General features: G+C 42.0%; 2 protein-coding genes and 1 long non-coding RNA gene across 3 annotated transcripts; 1 reads left to right on the top strand and 2 right to left on the bottom strand.

The window, feature by feature from the left end:
- Positions 1–4,443: 4,443 nt before the first annotated feature.
- Positions 4,444–7,917, bottom strand: snai1a (snail family zinc finger 1a). Its single transcript, XM_040002944.1, has 3 exons — positions 7,575–7,917; positions 6,556–7,068; positions 4,444–5,887 (listed from the first exon to the last, which is right to left on the bottom strand). The coding sequence occupies exons 1-3, from the start codon at positions 7,648–7,650 to the stop codon at positions 5,703–5,705; spliced, it is 774 nt and encodes a 257-aa protein (XP_039858878.1). The 5' UTR covers positions 7,651–7,917; the 3' UTR covers positions 4,444–5,702.
- Positions 7,918–10,538: 2,621 nt separating this feature from the next.
- Positions 10,539–15,123, bottom strand: LOC120715790. Its single transcript, XR_005691734.1, has 3 exons — positions 15,026–15,123; positions 14,662–14,785; positions 10,539–10,649 (listed from the first exon to the last, which is right to left on the bottom strand). It is a non-coding gene; the product is annotated as an uncharacterized LOC120715790 (long non-coding RNA).
- On the top strand, positions 14,743–18,571 carry LOC120715786 (glutathione hydrolase 7-like). Its single transcript, XM_040002939.1, has 15 exons — positions 14,743–14,891; positions 15,041–15,228; positions 15,302–15,453; positions 15,546–15,663; positions 15,738–15,805; positions 15,919–15,992; positions 16,100–16,281; positions 16,369–16,462; positions 16,549–16,679; positions 16,778–16,866; positions 17,438–17,590; positions 17,721–17,838; positions 17,930–18,067; positions 18,155–18,254; positions 18,374–18,571. The coding sequence occupies exons 1-15, from the start codon at positions 14,753–14,755 to the stop codon at positions 18,454–18,456; spliced, it is 1,827 nt and encodes a 608-aa protein (XP_039858873.1). The 5' UTR covers positions 14,743–14,752; the 3' UTR covers positions 18,457–18,571.
- Positions 18,572–19,697: the final 1,126 nt, after the last annotated feature.

The raw sequence follows: 19,697 nt of genomic DNA, 5'->3' as shown, positions 1-19,697 counted from the left end.
GCGGGGAGGCAATCTGTTTCCCAGCACACTGCCAGATTCTGTTTACACACGGTTACACAGTGACATGTTCCAACGTGTGGGCACAAATCTACATTACCTCTTTCATAATACTCTTTTAAGGCCTCAGGCAACAGCTCAACGTCGTCTTGAACTTTTTCTGGGAAAGTATGCTCAGGTGCATTCTCCTGTAGCAAACAGGTGATATTTCCTCCTCTGGCAGGTGGAGAGGGTTATTAAGTATGACCCTAACAGTTAGTGATAATTTCTACAGTTTTAGAAGAGTCACAATGGGCAGTATCTGCACTTCTGCTTAGAATAAAATGTGATATATTCACGTTCCCTCTGGAAAATGCTTATAAGTCTGGACAATCCTCACCTTGTTGATCGCTATGCCAAAATTACAAAACAAGGGAAAAAAACTATATAGCGTACTTGGAGTTCCATGCTAGCAAGCAAAGTTATCTTTCCTACATGTGGACAAGATAGCATGTTAATGTTAACTTTAAGGTTGAAGCACCACTATGATAGTAGCAGTCTCTCAGAGACTCGAGCTGGCTGTTGGCCCAGTAGCAACCTCAGCCTATTTATTGGTAGGGGTGTGGTTGCTTTGAATAACAGGTGGATGCCAGGACAGGTGTCAGCCCTGCTAGCTCTTTGCTAAGCTTCCCTGCAGCTGGTTCGAGTCATTTTACTGGAAATACTGACTATGTTTTTTGATGGAACTACTATAGCTTTCCTTGTGGTTATTTGTACTAACAGACAATTCAAGAAGTAATAATTTAGCACTCATTGCTCTCTTCAAAAAACTGAAGTCCCAGCTTCAAATTGGTTGTCCACAAACCAATGGGTGACGTCACAGGCATCTATCTTTTCTATACAGCCTACGCTGTAGACTTGTCCTTGTTTAATTGCGAGACCTGGTTTTATTTTTCATTTTAGGGCAGAGGAAGCTCTGCTTTGGCTGCTCTTGTGTCAAGTAGGCATGCTTCTCCGTGGCTTGCTGAGATGTCACACAGGAATTTGGGAGTAATGATTTTTTCTTTTTAACTAAAATCTAGGTCAGGATACTCTCAGAGAATCTCTGGCTTCCTGTTCCAATGTATAACTGAGGTCTATTTTCTCCCTCCATCTCCCCTCCGACCCCATCAGCCACAGTGCAAGCCAGTACCCAGAAGGACACATGGAGGCAAGGCAAAGAGCTCAGGCGCCGTCCATCTTTCTACCTCTCCCCCTTCTCCCCTCTTTCTCGCTATGCTTCTCACTGGCATCGAATCTGCAGCAACACATGTCTCTGATCAAGTCCAGCCTGCGTCATCAGTTAGTAAACTCCAGGCTCCAGGAAAACCAACAGAGAGCACATTCATAGCCGGCGACCCTGTGACTGAGTGTGTGATTCATTACTCTTTAATATGCACCCCCTACCCCCATCCTCCAACCCACCCAACCACTTCTCCAATCCAGCCTTGGGGCAACTCCACAGCCTGATCAAATCCATCATTAAGCATATTTGTGGTGTTACCGCTGTTGGCCTTCTTATTTACCAGACCAGTCTCTGGCCTGTTTGCAGCTCAGCGGAGAGGAATTAGCTTTGCATTCTGACATTTGCATCACTCGTCCAAACTCTGATTGTATTAAGAGTGAGACAACAGAACTCCAAGGAGACCTCTGAGGGAGAGAGGAAAAAAAACTCCCACCAAATGTTAGGCAACGTTAAGATTCAAGAGCAATAAAGTGCTCTTTAAGCAAGGTGATAGACACCGAGAGGTGCTAATTTTGCTGGAGGAAGCCGAGAGAGTAACGCGTGAGGTGAGAGGTTTTGGGGGAGTATACCTAACAAAACTGAGCAGTTGTTTTATTCTTAAGAGTAGAAGAACGAGTGTTGCTTTGTTCCCATTCCCACAGACACACCAGTAATGAGGTTATCTTTCACACCTGGGGTCTCAAAGTGGAGTGGCCAGGCCAACGGTGACCAATACTGACATTTTATATTAAACTCGAGTGTAACAATGAAAGAATACTCTACTGTATTTTCTACCATAATACACCACAAACCCCTAAACAGACGGACTGGAAACACTTATGTTTTCATGTGATTTCCTTTTCCCGTGTGAATCTCAAATCAGTCGATGGCTGCCTAAATCACAATCACAGCTTTACAACACTTTATTTGGACTTGTCCACTGGTGATACTCATCCTACTGTCAAGTGACTGTAACATCTCAAGTGTGACATGCTAGCTATGTATATTCGGTGTCAGTGTTATGGCTTATCCAGAGGGGCAGTAAGCATCAGACTAAGCAACAGTCTGAAGCTAAAGTGGGTCTCTGAAGGCCTCTTCCTGGGAGACTTCTCTCCAGGTCTTGTGTGTCATGAGTGCAAGATGAGTCCTGTTTATGAGATGCTGACAGCTCCTTCCTGTCTCCCAGACCATGAGCCCTTACTGCTGCTGCACTGAAGGCCACTCGTTAGTTCCTGGCCACCCAACTCCACCCCAAAAAGTTGGCTGCGAGAGCAACCATGGGTGGGACAGCTGATGGGGGGGATGGGACACAGCGCTGGCACTGGCAAACTGCAGCAGCCAAAAAAGAAAAAGAAAAAGAAAAAAAAAAAACACCACATGAGCACTTTAGCTTTTCGACCCAGGGCTGCTTTTTTGGGTAAAGTGGGCCAATGTAAACTCCCACTTCCTGTCCGCCTTGTCTCAGAGGGGGAGAGATGATCCTCCTGTGAAGAGGGAAAGGGCTGCTGCTCTGTAGGGACCATTTCCACTTACTACTCGCACACACACACACACACACACACACACACACACACACACACACACACACACACACACACACACACATAAATAGACATACAGCGGTAGAGGCAGGCAGAGAGTGAGTGGGAGAGCGCAAGCGAGTGAGCGAGGAATACACAAACACAGTGGGGTTCAGGAATGTTAAACACATGCTTTATGGCATAAATAGCAGCCACTTTTGGTAAATTACAGTGAGTGCTCTGGCACTGTAAAGCACACAGCAGGAAAACGTTCTCAGATTTCAGATCCAGGCCTCCACTCTCCCCCGAGGAACAAGGGAAGGGGAGCATGTTGTGTTTTTAATTCTCTATAAAAAGGCAGAAAGAAGTACAAAAACCTGTGATGCAGCAATGAATTGAAATGTGCCTGTGTTTTTACAGGAAATGTATAAGGCTTCGCACTATCTGGGAAAACTCTGACCTAGTTATAAAGGATAGAGGAAAGCCAGATTTGTCCAAGGTTCAAAACATTTAGCACAAAAATAAATAAATAAATAAAACTAGAAAGGCCTTTGCTTTTTCTGAACACACATATCATATATCGCTGCAGTATCCTATAAATCTTAGATGATGAGAAATATGACAGAGATTAAAATGATCAGGAAAAGCCAATCAAGAGCAAACCTGAGGATAATGTTTAATTTGAGGACTCGTTTCAACTGTGTCTGCTGCCAGAGCTAACACCCTGACCTCGGGACATACCAGCTGACATCGAAATAGTTTGAGCTAACATTCAACAGCTGATCTTTTAATAGTGCTTTTATCCAGAGCACAATAACTAAGACACACGAGAACATGAGGGCAAAAGGAGCCACAATCAGCCACATTCTCGAATGAAATCCTCAAATTATTTCCATGTTGGAAGTTGTTGGTGTTTGTCCACAGATGTTTAAGAATTTGCATAAGCAATCTCATTTGAGGATTGTGTGAGGTGAGTCACCGTTACATGCTGCAGAAGGCATCCTGGCTGGTAGCTGACTCAAAAGGAAATAGGGAACTTTGCCGTGGAACACCTTACCTCACTCTGTTGGCCCAGCTGGCTCAGCCCACGCACACCAACTCCAACTAACTGACTGACTGCTGGCTTGATTAGTGGCCTGACTTACTGACTGTGAGCACGAGAGACATGGGAACTACAGCTAAACAGTTTCTGACTCACTCTCTAGGCAGAGGAAGAGGAGAATGTAATTCTCTCCCCAGAGAGGGAACAATATATTTACACTGCAATCAAGGAGTAATAAGAAATCCCCTATATGATCATTTTAAAAAAGGTAGGTGAGCACATGTGAATTAAATCTTCAATCTTGGGCTGGACAGGAGGGGGAAAGAGAAGTTTTTTTGCTCGAGTTCTTTTAACTGTACACTCACATATCCAGTAATGTTTGCACAGTGACGAGCGATAAGTAAATGGCAGGTGCAAACTGGAAGCAGGTGCATTCAGTTGTTTCCATCCATCATCAGCACAGTGTGTTCACCTGCACATCTGCAGTTCAGTTTCAACATCCCGGTCATTTCGCTCACTAATTACAAGGCGCTGAGCAGAAATTTCCCAGTTAATGATCAAACAGACTTCCACGAACCAACACTTCTCAGCCGCGCTCGTTTCGTCGCATCGAAGCGGAGATAAAACAGCCGGTTTGCAGGTTTTAATAAACATAAATTACTTTATTGAATGAATGGATATCAGCTGCGAAATACAGGGAATAGGAATTGAACACACAAGCATAGCACAAAAATATGACATAACGCATCACTTGCACATTGCACTATTAAAATGTTCAGGAAAGTTTTTAAAAAATTCATCTTTGCATTGTCCATTTACAGGGTCCTCATTACATCATAGGCAAGCACGTCTCCATGCTGTAAACTATAAAATTCTTTGGTCCCAGCCTTTTTGCATTTTAAAACTTTATAGAACTAATTTCTACTAATACTGCAATCATTTTTTAAAACCATGACTACTAAATGAGGTAAACACACAAGGCACATTTTGGTTTCAAAAATAATATAATTTCAAGGCACGTATTTATTTGAGTTGTATGGCTTTGGCTGACATTATTAACACTGTGGTAACCTAGAATGCATGGCAGAGCTGCACAGTGAAACTCCTTTGGAAAATAACAGACGAAACGGCTTTTCCTATCTCCTAAACACATCAGATTAAAGAGAAGGTTTGGATGTAGCCAAAATAGAGGCTTAAAATGATCCCCCAACTGGTGAAGAAAACACTAACTGGTGCCATTCTTTTGTAATGACATGCTTCCTCTTTTTTCTTAAGCAAACCAAGGGCAGTGGAAGTCACCTGCTATCAACCAGCGAAGGTCAGGGCTGTAGCACCTGTTAGCACCTCGTCTATCTACACCACAGTACCGAGGACAGCTGTGTGTGCGCTCAATTGTGTGTCTGTGTGTGTGTGTGTTTTGAGACACGCTAAGAGATTTACTCCACCCACGCACCCCTACCTCTGAGCAGCTGTGTCTCGGCCATGATCCTGAGCTGACCGGCACCGGGACAGAGACGGGAAAGAACACCTCTTAACCCAATGAGTTCACTACATATTTGGTGTTTGGAATGGGCACAATAGCAACATAGGAGCTGATATCAAGTGAGTGTCTGCATAGTGCAGTTCAAATTTGGTCCAGCCTCAAGACCTTGGACTATATTTAAAAAGAAAAAAAAAAATCAGCTTGTCAGCTGTTTTTTTAATGGTGAAAAAGAGGCTTGTAAAGTCAGATCCATAATGAGGTTTAATTCCATCCAGGTCTCATAAAGCAGGCCATTTCATGCTCTTTGTGGCCTTATAGGTCCTCAACAGGGCAACCGGGCTTGTGAAAACCTCTTCTCCATGGCTGCAAGCCCTCCTGAGCTCTGAGTGGGTCCCCTCTGCCTCCCTTCAGGCCGTCTCACACCGAAGTGGAGCAGCACCCCGAGGAGCTGTGTTTCTGCAGCAGTGACATGCGGCTGAAGGTGCGAGAGCACACGCTACACTGGTACTTCTTCACCTCGGCGTGGGTCTGCAGATGAGCCCGTAGATTGGAGCGGTCGGCGAAGGCCCGGTTGCAATGGGGGCAGGAAAATGGGCGCTCACCTGCAGGGAAAAGTTTGGAAACATATGACTTCACTGGAACTTCCCTCTAGATGTGAGTAAAAATCCCATACAGGGACACAACTCGAGCATCACTGAGTTCACAAGAGCTTTCCACTAACACCTCACACACAGCAGTCACATTGTGAAGATAATAAAGAATCACATGGCAGACCGGTGGGGTCAGAGACTGACTGAATTAGCATGATTTAATCAGGGCCAAATGAGATTACGCTAACAAGTTGCTGCAGGTACTAAGTGCTCAGTGATAGCAGGGAGCCCTCAGGCTTTCCTTAAACCTTTTGTCCCTCCATTCTGCCGTGATAACCAACAGCAGTGGTAAGATAATTAGCAGACGAGTCATTGTTGCTGAGACATTAAACACAATATGTAATCAATGAGTGCAAGGTCTACAGAGGGCTTCCCTGTGTGATAATGTCTGCTGATTGAGTGTTAAGCTCATCACATTGATTGTCATGGATATCCTGCTGCCTCATACACAGTCTGAATGATAAGGGAGTGACCTGCTGCTGACTAACAATGATGTCAACTCATACGCAGAGCTACAAATTTTCAGTAACACAGATTTCTTCATTCATGTGTCAACAATCCATTGGAGAGTTGCCAGATACCATACAGTGTTGCACAATACGTGTGAAAATGGGTCTTACCTGTATGTGTGCGGATGTGACCGCGCAGCAGCCACGGCCTGGAGAAAGCCTTCCCGCAGGTGGTGCAAACGCAGGGCAAAGTGTGTGAGCGGATATGCATCTTTAGAGCCCCCAGGCTGGTGTACTCTTTGGGGCAGTGTTTGCAGAGGAAAGCTGGCCTGGCAGCTGTGGCAGGGGTCTCTCTCTCTTCTTCCTCCTCTGGGGGACTGATATGAGCCATGACTCCTGTGCATTTCATCCGCTGGCGAGGGCCATACGTGTGCACGGGTTCAGGACTAGGGGGGTCCGAGGTGCGCCCCTCATCTTCCTCTCCACTGCTGCTGGCATTGCTGCTGAGGCTGGATGGGGAGCTGAGGTCCAGGGGCCCTGTGTTGGCAGAGGGCTCTGTTTGGGAGGCTGGTAGGTAAAGGGTGGGGAGAACACTCAGATCCCACACCAAACCTGTGGTGAAGCAGGTGGCAGTGGTGTTGACTGATGAGAGATCAGCAAGAGTATAATTCTCCAAATAAGTGTCTGTTAAGGAAAGAGGATGATTTCACAGCCAGTGTTAGAAAGCTTACAAAAGTTAAATATTAAGCTTGTAAATACATTACTGAAATCTAAAAACAATTTTATCTATTCTCATGGACTGCATGAATTCTCTTCTTGACTGATTTAGGTTCTGCGTTCTTCTTGTTTTTTTTTCCTTTTCCTCATGATTTACTGAGTATAAAGTTAGAGCCATGGGAAGGCTCTGTGGCCGCTTCCTCCCACGTATTCACAAGGGCTTGTAACATGAATGGAGCTCTGTCTGGGTGCAGGAAGGGGGGTAAAGTGCATCTAACGGGTCCCAACTTGAACGGGGAATAGACTGGTTTGTAGTCGGACCAGACTTACAACACATTTAGAAAATGTTCTTACATTCGACTTGAACTTTACTTCTACAGTTAGAAAAAGGGACAGTTTCATGCCTCATTTGCGACGCTTATGTAAGGATGCTTTCATAATTCATTGAAGGGATAAACAACTTCGTAACTCACCGTTCTGGCATTCCAGTTCACTGTAGTTCGGCTTTTGCTTAGCAAAGTATTTCTTGACCAAGAAAGATCGAGGCATTGTCCTTCTTTGAGGGTGTAGCAACTGTGCGTTAAAGTATCCTGTGGTCACGGCGCACAGTTTCTAGAAGTCGAAAAAGTCGCTTATAATCTTGCTCTGCGGATCCGTGGGAAACAGGGGAGAAAAAGTCCTCCAACAGCCCCAAAAGTTAAAGTGGAACTTCAGCAAAAAGTCATATGTACAGCTTTCATGAAGAGTCTCTAAATACTGGCCTCTGTTCTGAAATACTCTGACACAGGCAAGTAGGGGTGTGCTCACCCCGAGGGCCCTCCCCACCTTCCCACCTCACATATCGCCGCTCAAGTGCTCAGAAAGAAGCTTTCACGCTCAACACACTTTACGACAACAAAAACATGAGCCTCACAGCCTTTCCACAGGAATCCAGCGGCGCTGAGCCGCAGACGAGAAAAGGTGAAGGAACCATAGCGAATTGTTTTATTGACATGCGTGTAAATGGCAGTTTGGGTGACTGTGGCTCTCTGTGGTGCAATAATGCAGATTCTTGGAGGTGCGATGACAATTTGCCCTCTATTAAGCTCATATAATTATAGATACGGAAGGATATAAACATCTGACCCCATATATACGGAATAATAACACCGCAACAATAATTCCAAGCAAATGAAAGAATGAGAACAGCCATATGCTGATTTGAAAACACACTGGCTGCTATTGTGAAACAGCATCTTGACTTGGTTTAAAGTGTCATCGGACTTTCCATTTTAAGAAAGGTGCAGCTTGATATAGAATAAGCTATATGCCAGTTTATCAATTTATGGACCGTAGATCAACGTCAGCAGAGTAACGGCACCATCTCCTGGAAGAAAGGAAGTAAAACTATATGACCATTCACGCCATGTGAAACCACTTTGCTGTCAAAGCGGTCTTCTTGCGTCCAAGTCATGTCACCCGTGAAATGGCTTTAAACAAACTAAGAAGAAGGTTGTGCACGTTTGAACAGCAAACGTGATATAGTAATCCACGATTTAAAAATAAGATCATTACTGAGAACATAACACACAATAACACAAAACAACAGATTCATGAATGACACAGATGATAAACCAGTAGTAATAATCAGTTTGTCCTACTGGTAGGTAGAAATCCTGGAGTAAATCACAGTCTTCTGATTTTGAAAATAAAATAAAAAGAACACTGAAATTGAATATACCTGACAGATTTAAGCATACATCCCATACAGTGATTTTTTGTGTAAATTTCACGCACGTGTTTGTCCTTCACATCACGGACAATGAGCCGATCATGGATGTCCACAAGGTCCTACTGTGAAGCAGCACACACATATAAAAGTGAGCATGGATTCTTAGTTTTTCAAAAAAGCTCTGTGCCATAGGCTGTGCGCTTTGATTGGCGTTCAGCTTTAGTATAGGATCTAGTTAAATTTCAGACTTAGACACGTTCACAAAAGATACAGTATTTTTCGTACACGTGTTAATATTCAACTGCGATTGAAATAGGTTATTGAACGTTAAATACTTATTCATTTAGGCCTATTTATTTAGTGAAACACCCAGTAATATGGAACAATAGCAAGGGATGTTAAGATGCGTTAACCTCCCTTATCATTTTAGCAAACCAATAGGTGGAGACATAACACCAATATTTGTCCAGTTCTTTCCGCTTATGAAAAAAATACCTTATTCCCGTGCAAAACATGTTTTTTTTGCCGCAAAAAATCAAATTTTAGTGTTATTACTTCACAATATCGACTAAAAATCTCTCCCTTTATTTAGTCATGCAGCAAAATACAAAAAGTTACGTTGGTGTAATTTGTATAGAAGTGATTTACAAAGCTGAATAGACCGAACAACAAACGTAAACGTTACATTAAAAAATTCAATATATATTTTTTTTAATTAAATGAGGGGAATTATCTTAACAAAAATGTTTCATCTTTGACTAAACTCAAATCAAAACGACAAGCTCCCTCCTGGCCTCTGATTGGTGATCTGCTCCTGGTGGGCGGGGATATGGGCGGGTCTGTTATTGAGCTATCGGTTGAATATTTGAAATCCAAAACAACAGTCGCATTGAGGTGCGTTGTAGCATTTATAGGCTTATTTTGAATATATGTACCCAGCTGAAACTCCATAATGATCTTCGAGTCAAACTGAGAAAGCGCAGGTAAGGTCGCTGCAGAGCTGCTCTCACAGGCTGCTAACGTTGACGGGAAATAGATAACCTACATTTGAATTGTTGTCATAAAGCTACATTTCGTTCGCTTGTTATTGCGTTGGACTGATAGGCACTGCTGGCCGTCTAAGGTCTTTTGATTTGATTTGATTTGATACGATATAATCTTCTGTTATTGTAAATGAGGACGCCGAGTGAGCAAAAGACATGAAACAATATACAACAAATGCATCTGATAATGAATTCAGGCAACGAGAAGAGATGAAAATATGATTCAATGATATAATATCTGCAGTGTTTTAATTTTGATGCATTTATACAAAAATAAGAGATAAATCTTTATGAATTAAGTGCCGTAGCTTCCCACTGGTCAGATGTTTGATGAAAAGAGCCCCTCCCCCATGTATCTAGAAACAGATGGTCACTAACAATGAAATTCTTGGGGAGTGGGCATTCTTATTCAAACCAGCAAACTACTAAACATTTCATTGGGCATCCCAGTCAGCTGACCTGAGACTGCTTGAATATGTTAAAAGTAATATGGGATCTCATGGCATCACCCACTCCCAAACAGTAAGGGGGGGATCAAGGGCTGTGTTGAATTAAATCAGGAAGTAATGATATTTTATTCTTTTTGATTTTTTCTCTTGCCCACAGCAGCTGAAGAACATTGTAACACCCGAGCACCGTGCAGAACAAAGAAGAGCAACTACAACAGATATGTTCAGAACAATCGCGCGTATGCTTTTTGGAAGAGAGGAGGAGACCCCCGAAGATGTCAAGGCTGGAGACACGATGGAGGAAGGGTGGCATGTTGTCACTCACCAAGGTCAGTCATGCAGTGTCTGTCAGTAATATAACATATTAAAACAGTGACATATTTTACATCATTCCAACAGGCTAACACAAAAATGGTCAAACAAAGTTAAACAAGATATTAAACTTCTTTCATGTATGTTTATGTTTGTGTGTGTGTGTGTGTGTGTGTGTGTGTGTGTGTGTGTGTGTGTGTGTGTGTGAACTGCGATTCAGTAGGTCATCTGTTAGTTATTTAGTCCGTGAACTGCACACCTTGATATTGAGTGTTTGTTTTTACACGCGAGTACAGTGCTTAGGCTGGGGCATATCATACCGTTCACGGTAATACCGGTATAATGATGGGCAACGATAAGAAAATGAAATATCGCGATAGAAGATGGGTAAAATGCACATGCTCACTGCCTTTGTTTACATACGCACATGGCGGAAAAAGCATGGCGGTGACGGAGAATGAGAAGGGCGAAAGCGAATCGTTGAATGAAACGGATGAACCAGAAATGGTTTGTAAAAATGCTGCAAACGTGCATTGGTGTGAACTGTTTAGCGCTTTCGTCCGTCAGAATACACAACAAGCACTAAATTTTGGTAGACATGCTAAATACGGCACACTTAGTTAGATATTTGAAAACACACGTGTCTTCTATCCCTTTCTTTTTTTTTTTTTTGTTAAGTTCATAAAGCTCGGACCTTGGTAGAGAGTATGCCTGTTAACGCTCGCTGCCCAAATACAGTTATAATAATGACCAATGTTGGGCATTAATAATGATATAGGTTTTTCTTCAAAAGTTAACTGAGTTTTGCAAACAAACAATTATTTTTTTGCAGCTTTTTTACCTACAAATGGCAGGCAAACACCCGGTTTTATAATAAAACATCTTGATTTTAAACGATGTTACACAGAGAACAATCAGCATTGTTCTGCATCAAATTTGATGCCACACAAATTATTTGTTCCACTCCAAAACATAATTTCTGTCCACTATGAGATGAAGGAGAACAACAGCCTGATACCTGCAGGCCTGACAACAGGAGATGTATCACTCCTGTAACACCTGTAACATTCAGCAGTCGCCTCATTGTTCTGACACACACAACAAAACTATTGACTACACTACACACTAACTACACAAGATTTGCGCTGAACGTCTCAAATCTCTCACATCATTTTTTTTGATTGGTTGACATGGTACATTTTTCGACCAATAGGAAAGGGTGGGGTTTTTTGTTTTTGCTCACAGGCGGAGAGTGCTTTCAAGCGTTTTCCTTATAAAACGCCGTTTTTACCGTTTCTCCCGCAGTAAATATAAACAACGACAGTATTCAGGAAAAAAACAAACAATTGCAAATATTTTTATCATAACTCTGGTTTTACGTGTCCTATCAGCACAATTTAAAAACTGTTATAAAGTCCACAATTTTTCCGTCAATTGTTCCGTCTGTCCTGCTCACATCTCCAATGGCTGTACACGTTGTCATTAACGTGGCTTCACTCCACATCAGCCACGCCGCTTTGCTAGCTAAAACACCGGTCTCGGCACATAAGGACGCTGTCATAGCCTGTCAACGACGGTGATTAGCTGCGTATATACGAATGTGAATCGCATCGTTGGCTGGACTATGGGAGAAGGTGGCATCGTTCTAATCCCATACGGGAGCAGCCAGTCACTTACTGACTAACACTGCAAAACAGAATTGTTAAAGTATTAATTTTAATTTCAATTCAGGTTAGATTTTTTTTTTGTGCGCAACGCAGATTTTCTGTGGGCAGAGAGCGTGCCAGCAGTGCGCAATTGCGCATGCGCACAGCTTAGAGGGAACATTTCCACTGGAAATGCCTTTTGGTTAAACTGTCAGCAAGGAATTTGCTTGCACTGTGAAATTTTTATACAACTTTATGCACATAAAAACAGCTGTTTGTTTAATTGTAAATACATTGATGTTTTTTTCCCCTAATAAAGTTGTGGAGATGTAAAATATTTTGTCTAGTGTCAATTATATCGTCAGTTATATCATTATCGCAAATTTTCAAATGTATATCGTGATAAATATTTTTGGTCATATCGCCCTGCTCTAATGCTTAGCATACACTGGGTTATTACCCAGTCTTATAACTGAGGTCATCTTCTGTCTTCACAGAGGCAGGTTCAGCAGAAAACCAGGATGCAATGTTGACTGACAGCCAACCATCCAGCTCTGTTCCTCAAGGAACAGACATGGAAACTGACTGGTGAGGTCATCACATGCTTTTGTTTTTTTGTTTCTGTATTATATTTAAAGTTAAAATACTTTAATAAATGGACCTATTACGCTAATCTCTAGCTCCATAATTATATTCATTGACTTTAGTAAAGTAAAGATGATTCACAATTCAAAGTAATCCTTTATTTATCCTATACTGGGTCTGATGCAGCCCCTTTACACCCTCTTTTTAAGACATCTTTGCTCTGATTGGCTGCCTCGTGTAAACAAAGTTTTGAATAGTCTGTAGGTGGGGTATCTGTGCTGATAGCCAGAGTTATGAGTCTGAGATGACCATATTATGAATATCACTGAAAAACAGATTCAGAGGAAACTGAAAGAAGTCCAGTCCATTTTTTTTATAAAGCACGTTTAAAACAACAAAGATGACCAAAGTGGTGCACATGAAACAGGACAATAAAATAAGAGATACAGCATACACCCACACACACACACATTAGTAAAGATATCCAAAGAATCACAAAAATACAAAAGCCTAAATACCTAAGCTCTCACTCTGGTTTGAAAGCCAAAGAATAAAAATGAGAAAGCTCAATCCCCAACCCAGCTACATCAGCAGATCTCAGTGACCTTAAGGCAGGGTTGTCGAACTCCAGGCCTCGAGGGCCGGTGTCCTGCAGGGTTTAGATCTCACCCTGGGTCAACACACCTGAATCCGATGATTAGCTCATTACCAGGCCTCTGGAGAACTTCAAGACATGTCGAGGAGGTAATTTAGCTATTTAAATCAGCTGTGTTGGATCAAGGACACGTCTAAAACCTGCAGGACACCGGCCCTCGAGGCCTGGAGTTCGACACCTGTGCCTTAGGGGATCATAAGGTGTTAAGAGATCAGCAAAATATAATGATGCCAACTTATTAAGGGATTCAAAACATGTGATAAAATCTAAAAGCAAGAATTTAAATTAGTAGTGTTTTAAATTGGCGGTGTTTAATGTGAGCATCTACCACTGTAACAGTGGGGTTTTTTTTTTTAATATATGTTATATGCAGACGATAAGGAAAAGCGTTATTGTCCGTTTATTGTATTTATTTTATGTGTCTGGCCAGCGTTGCAGATGCCGAGCCCACAGCACAAAGCGGGCGTACCGGGACCAGCACTCAGTCCGTGTTCAGCTCTTTGTCCAAGCCCAAAGCTATAGCCAAGATGACACAGGCTAAGGTTTTGGCAGAGCGGCACCATGTGTCCCGCAACGCTATTCAACGCCAGAACCGTGTTCGCCAAGGAGTCCAACACCACTCCTATCACCTCCAACAGCCAGGCTGTCGCAGCCTCAGCCACTGAATCTCTTCACTACAGATTGCCTCACTCACACAAAAAGCTAAAGCAACTGAAGACAGACAAAAAATAAAAACAAAACAAAAACACTTGTAGGCTTTTCCACGTTTCTGCAAATTAAGCTAAACATTTAATCTTTATGTGCCAACACTAGTTAACTGTTACCAGGCAGCTACATTAGCATTTGAACTTGTACTGTATCTGAATTTGAAATGAAGAATTCACCTCATAAAATGAGATACGCTAGGTTTCTTTTTTTGTGTATGTGCACAGGTAAATTTATACAGTGTTGGACCAAGTGCTATGCTATGTTTGACACCATGCACTTCCCTGTATGTTGTTGGTTCAGAACCTTTTTTTGATACATCAATAAAAGTATGATTTTGCAGCTTGTTTGTTTCTTTTGTTTATAGTGAAATTGCGATGTCCCACAGACAGTGAACTGCTCACTCTCTCACAGATGCAAACAGTTGATCTCATTAGTTTGGAGGAAATTGCACCTGCTGTGTTCTGCTCCTGCTGCAGGAGGAGCGCGCTCGGTGGGGAACTGGTGTAATCTGGAGGTTTACCGTGAAGTTCAGACCTTGTGATATGGCGAGCATGGAGGCGTCTCCTAAAACAAAACTTAACAAGCAGTCAACACTTGGTTACAAGAGTTTTGGTAGTTCAAATCAGCTGGCTGATGGCTCATCACCCAGTGACTTAACTTGTGACTTGACTAAAAATCATGGTGAGGAATTGGGAGGTAGAGTTCAAACACAGAGATATAGTACTAGTAAATAAGGCGTCTTATTTAGAGTCAGTTCAAATTTGCCTTGAAGACCCAACAAATTTCAACTCAGTTTAAAGTTGCTTTTTCCTCACTTGCTGCTGCCACAGATCCTTTCCATTTGAAACAGCTGGCACCTAATGGCACAAATTTGTTTGACCAAAGTCCATCCAATCAGGAGGCTGATGAGGACTGCTCCAGCAGAGGCACACCAATAACCGTCTACGCGCTGTCTACCATCTTTGCCATTCCAGTGTCAATTGCTTTGGTCCTGCAGATTTACCTGGGTGAAAGTTTGGTATGCAATGGTGTCTAAAATTTGCACATCGAACCCCTGTCACATTATTTCTCGTCACGGCAGTTGTTTACAGGTCTTCCAACACGGGGAGTTGTTTTCGGATCACGAGCGCTGCACCGCACTCGGTCACAGAGTCCTTCGTGATGGTGGATCCAGTGTGGATGCTGCCATCGCCGGTGCCTTGTGTTTGGGAGTCGTTCATCCACATGTATCAGGTGTTGGTGGGTATGTGATTTGCTCATTGCTCAATGCTGATGCGACTTCTATTTATAAATACACACGAAAGTCCCTGACCTTTTTTGATTTCCTCACTGTAGAGGAGGAATCATGCTTGTTCATGACATACACAGGAATGAAACCAGGGTGATCAACTTTCTGGGATCTGCTCCTAAAGCATTCAGAAGGGAGGTGCTGCACAATGTTTCACAGGCCAAGGTAGTATAAAGGCTGGGGTGGAGGAATCCTGAAACATCTGCATTTTTTCATTTGCACCTATAATTTATTTTCAGGCAGGTCTGCAAGTAGGAGTGCCAGGCATGCTCAGGGGACTGCACCGTGCCCACACACTGTACGGAGGGTAAGAATATAGAAAAGTTCATTTTAATTAGGTGTTTAGTGTTTTTTTTGTTTGTTTGTTTGTTTGTTTGTTTGTTTGTTTTTGTCACACGTCATGCCATAAATCTGCTGCAGTCTGCCATGGGAGGATGTTGTCAGCAGAGCTGCAGCTGTAGCAAGAGAAGGTTTCAATGTGTCTCACAGTTTAGGTGAGACAAACTGCTGCTCTTTGTATTTTCTCTCCTCTCTTCCTTCACAATACAATAATAAATACAATAATTTTAACATCAGGATGTTTTTATTTAATCTCCTACAGCTGATGCTATATCAAAGGTGAGTGGTGAGCAGCAATCTCAAAGCTTCAATAACACATTCATGCCACATGGAAGACCTCTGAGTGCTGGCTCATATGTGAGGTTGCCTCGCCTGGCAGGAGTCCTGGAGGCCGGTTTGTTGAATTTCTACCATGGCAACCTATCTCAAGAGATTGTAGATGAGGTGACTGATATACATATACAAAATGGCATGACTTTGTGAGTCAAATATGACATGTTTTTAAGTCTGGCATTGCCTTTCACTACAAAGGTACAAGCAAATGGAGGCGTACTGAGCAGAGAAGACATTGGTAACTACAGCGTGGATGTAGAGCTACCCATTGAAGCCCAGTACAATGATAAAGGTGACATTTTACACACCAGATAAAATTGATAAAATGATCTTTATTTTCTTCACGTCTTCATCTGCAGTTTGTTATTCTTGCCTTAGAGTTTATAATTCAGGTTCCCACTCCTCCATCTGCTGGTGCAGTGTTGCTATCAGCTCTCAACTTGTTAGAGGGACTCCATATCAGCAAGAGCAACGTAACAGAAACTCAAACACGCCTCTGGATCGCTGAGGTACTGGGGTGTGAATACCTCCGATATCTTTGTATATTATGACCTGTTGTAAATGGCAGTTCTCTTACATAGGCGTGCTTTGTTTGCTATCCATGAAGGCCCTGAAAACAGCTTTAGCTATGGCCAGTGGTTTGGGTGACCCTAATTATAACTCTTCGGTGACTGAGGCGCTCTCTAACATGCTGAGGTAAAACATGTTGCAGGATCATAATCACTGTTAGGGTTACAGCTAATGACTGTTTTCAGTAGTGGGTGTTTAGACTGTTTTGGTGAATGGTGAGTTAATAAAATATAAGAAAGCAGAAAAAAAATCCCACTATACCCAGAAACAACAGAGGTTTTGTCCCAGTAGAGAAAGCACAAGTATATTAAGGGTCGAAGCATTACACCGGAGGTCTGAGTCACTAAAAGTCATACTTGAACACACCTCCAAATGCACTCTTATCCAACTTGGATATTACTTTACAAGAAAAAGTGTTAATCCTCACATGAAGAGTAGTTTTCCTTTTTGTTTTTAAAAAGTTCTGAGAGATTGAAGAAAAAGATTGAAGTCACTTTCATATGTCCTTGTTTTCTAAAGAAAAACAAATCTATTCAAAAAAAAAAACAAATTAAAAAATTGTCACAAACTATTAGGCTCTAATTCCACTCATCTTTGTTTAACTTTAAAAGCCCTTAGTTTATACTAATATCATTCTTTTGTGTCATAAAATCCAAAATCAACTACAAATTGATTTTTCCCTCTGTTCCTGCCACAGCAAGAGTCAGGCTGAAGTCTTGGGGCAGCAGCTGAATTACTCCCACACATCTCCATCTGAGTACCTCTCCCCTATCCACTCCACCCAAACAGAACTGGTGGCTGGACAGGTCATTGTCATGGGACAAGATAAGCTCATTGTGTCTGTTGCAAGGTGATTGGGTTACAGCCTACAGTGTGACTCTGATGATCAAACCAAGACATGTGTGGAATGCGCTTCTTGGAAATGTTACATGGTTTTGTTTTGTTTTTCCCCCTCTGCTTTTATCTTCATCCTCTTGCAGTTCCTTGAGCAGACCATTTGGGAGCAGACTCATAACTCGATCAGGCATCGTTCTTAACAGCCTCATCCTTGATTTTTCCTGGCCAAATACAAGCAGAGAACAACTTCAAACTAATCAGGTGCAACACCATCAAAAAATCTCAGGCTGTGAAATCAGTCAGGTATGAGGCACAGTTTTAGATATTACAATCGACTGTTACTCGCTTACAGGAAAACTGTGTCGAGCCAGGAAAGCGGCCCCTGTCGCTTCTCATGCCCATTATAGTGGTGCCGGCTTTGCATAAATGTGGGATCCACATGGCAGTAAGCACCTCTGGTGAACAAAATGCCCTGAGTGCGATCACCCAGGTTTGATCTCCTTACATTATGAAGAAAGTTGGCTTCACATTCAGTTTTGTAAAAAAATCTGACGATAACACTGTTTCTATGCTTCAGATGCTGGGCAACATATTATTCTTCCATACAGAGAAAAATGACAGCTTTTCCCTGACAGGGCTCCATCACCAGTTTGAACCAAATAAACTTCTTGTTCACTGTGAGTATCACTTTGCCTTCTGCAGTTGACCTTTTGCCTTTTTTAACTAATACTATATATATATTATATTTATTTATATTAGTGGTAACTTCCTGCTTTCTAATTTCCCTCCCCATCAGCTCATTATCAAGGAGAAAGTGGGCAGAGTTTCCATGCAAAGGCCCATGCAGTTCAAAGAGTGAGGACAGAGGAGTCTTATTAAGCCGCGGAGTGCCTCAGTTGACTGGTGGTTTAATACAGTGTTGTTTTTTTCCTCAACTTTATTCTTGAAATAAATATTCTCACAAGCATAGAGATGTCCTTGTACTTTATGATGTAAATTTATGAAAGTTCTCTGGTGATTACAATCAGCCAACAGGGGACAGCCAGCAACACAGATTACTTACTAATGAAAAAAGACAAAACTGAGTATTCATATTACATGTTCCAATTAAAGGAACGTGATTTAGTTGCTCATATAAAATTAACTGTCATTTAATGCCAGTTAAGAAAACATGTACATGCATGCAGAAGAAAATAATTTCTGTTATGTAAAACTGATGTACTTTCAAGATAGCTGCATCACGCTATGTGGAATGTGTGGTGGAGAAGGACACGTCACATGTATTCAGTCAGGGCAAACGTGCCACTGGGAGCAATGCAGTCTAACTCTTGGTTACTGTAAACATTTTCCCCAGTGTGTTGGTTACTTTTTTTTTTATAGCTACCAGAGTGTAATACATTGGTAATTAGATTAGGTGACTTCATACTTCATGTATAAGAGGGAAAGTAATCCTCGATAAGCAGAAGGTTTGTGTTCAGACAACAGGTTGCAGCAGAGGCACTTCTTAATATCAAATCTACTGATATGTGTATGAAACAAAAAGAGGGAGTCACATGTAATCTTCTGGTGGAGCAGGTGTTTTGTCATCATGGGTGTTTAGGTAGATCTTTCAAAGTTACATAACAGACGAGTGTCAGGGCCCAGTGTTATTCACTCAGCATGTCAGTGCTTTTGATGTTGTGGCTGATTAGTCCGATTTGACCTCTGTCAATTATAAAATTGACAGATGCAAAATTCAGTATGTGACCCTGTGTTTTTTTTTTTTTTTTTTTTTTTTTTTTAAAAGCAAACTGCACTCAGACCTTTCAGGAGCTCTTGACCTGTGCAACCGCTGGCTGCTTTAAATTTCGTCTCTTAATGATCAGTCAAAGCTAAATTCAACGAAAGCTCCAAGTTGGACAGTAAATACTTCAATAAGGAAAAAAAAAAAAAGATTCATATTAGCTTACAGTCAGCTGATCGCATCAATAGTTCTTAACTCTAAATCAGTCTGCAGTCAAATATTTGCCAGATTGAGAGATTTCATAGAGAGCACTTTTAGGGCGGAGAAGCCGAGCGCCGTCAGGTGGGCGTTGGCGGTCACATGGAGGCCAGCATTTAAATGCCTGTAGTTCAACCCT

The sequence above is a fragment of the Simochromis diagramma genome, unplaced genomic scaffold, assembly GCF_900408965.1.
Source record: "Simochromis diagramma unplaced genomic scaffold, fSimDia1.1 OVJJ01000646.1, whole genome shotgun sequence".
Classification (NCBI taxonomy): domain Eukaryota; kingdom Metazoa; phylum Chordata; class Actinopteri; order Cichliformes; family Cichlidae; genus Simochromis; species Simochromis diagramma.
This window is presented reverse-complemented; position numbering and strand designations above follow the sequence as displayed.

What these genes read in the sequence shown, in the direction of transcription:
- snai1a (XM_040002944.1), bottom strand. Translation starts at nt 7,650, where the DNA reads ATGCCTCGATCTTTCTTGGTCAAGAAATACTTTGCTAAGCAAAAGCCG. An exon ending in TGAACTGGAATGCCAGAACG is followed by an intron (nt 7,069 to 7,574) that starts GTGAGTTACGAA and finishes TTTCCTTAACAG; the next exon opens with ACACTTATTTGGAGAATTAT. An exon ending in TCACATCCGCACACATACAG is followed by an intron (nt 5,888 to 6,555) that starts GTAAGACCCATT and finishes TTTTCCCTGCAG; the next exon opens with GTGAGCGCCCATTTTCCTGC.
- LOC120715786 (XM_040002939.1), top strand. Translation starts at nt 14,753, where the DNA reads ATGGCGAGCATGGAGGCGTCTCCTAAAACAAAACTTAACAAGCAGTCA. An exon ending in TGACTTGACTAAAAATCATG is followed by an intron (nt 14,892 to 15,040) that starts GTGAGGAATTGG and finishes CTGCTGCCACAG; the next exon opens with ATCCTTTCCATTTGAAACAG. An exon ending in GCCCACACACTGTACGGAGG is followed by an intron (nt 15,806 to 15,918) that starts GTAAGAATATAG and finishes AATCTGCTGCAG; the next exon opens with TCTGCCATGGGAGGATGTTG.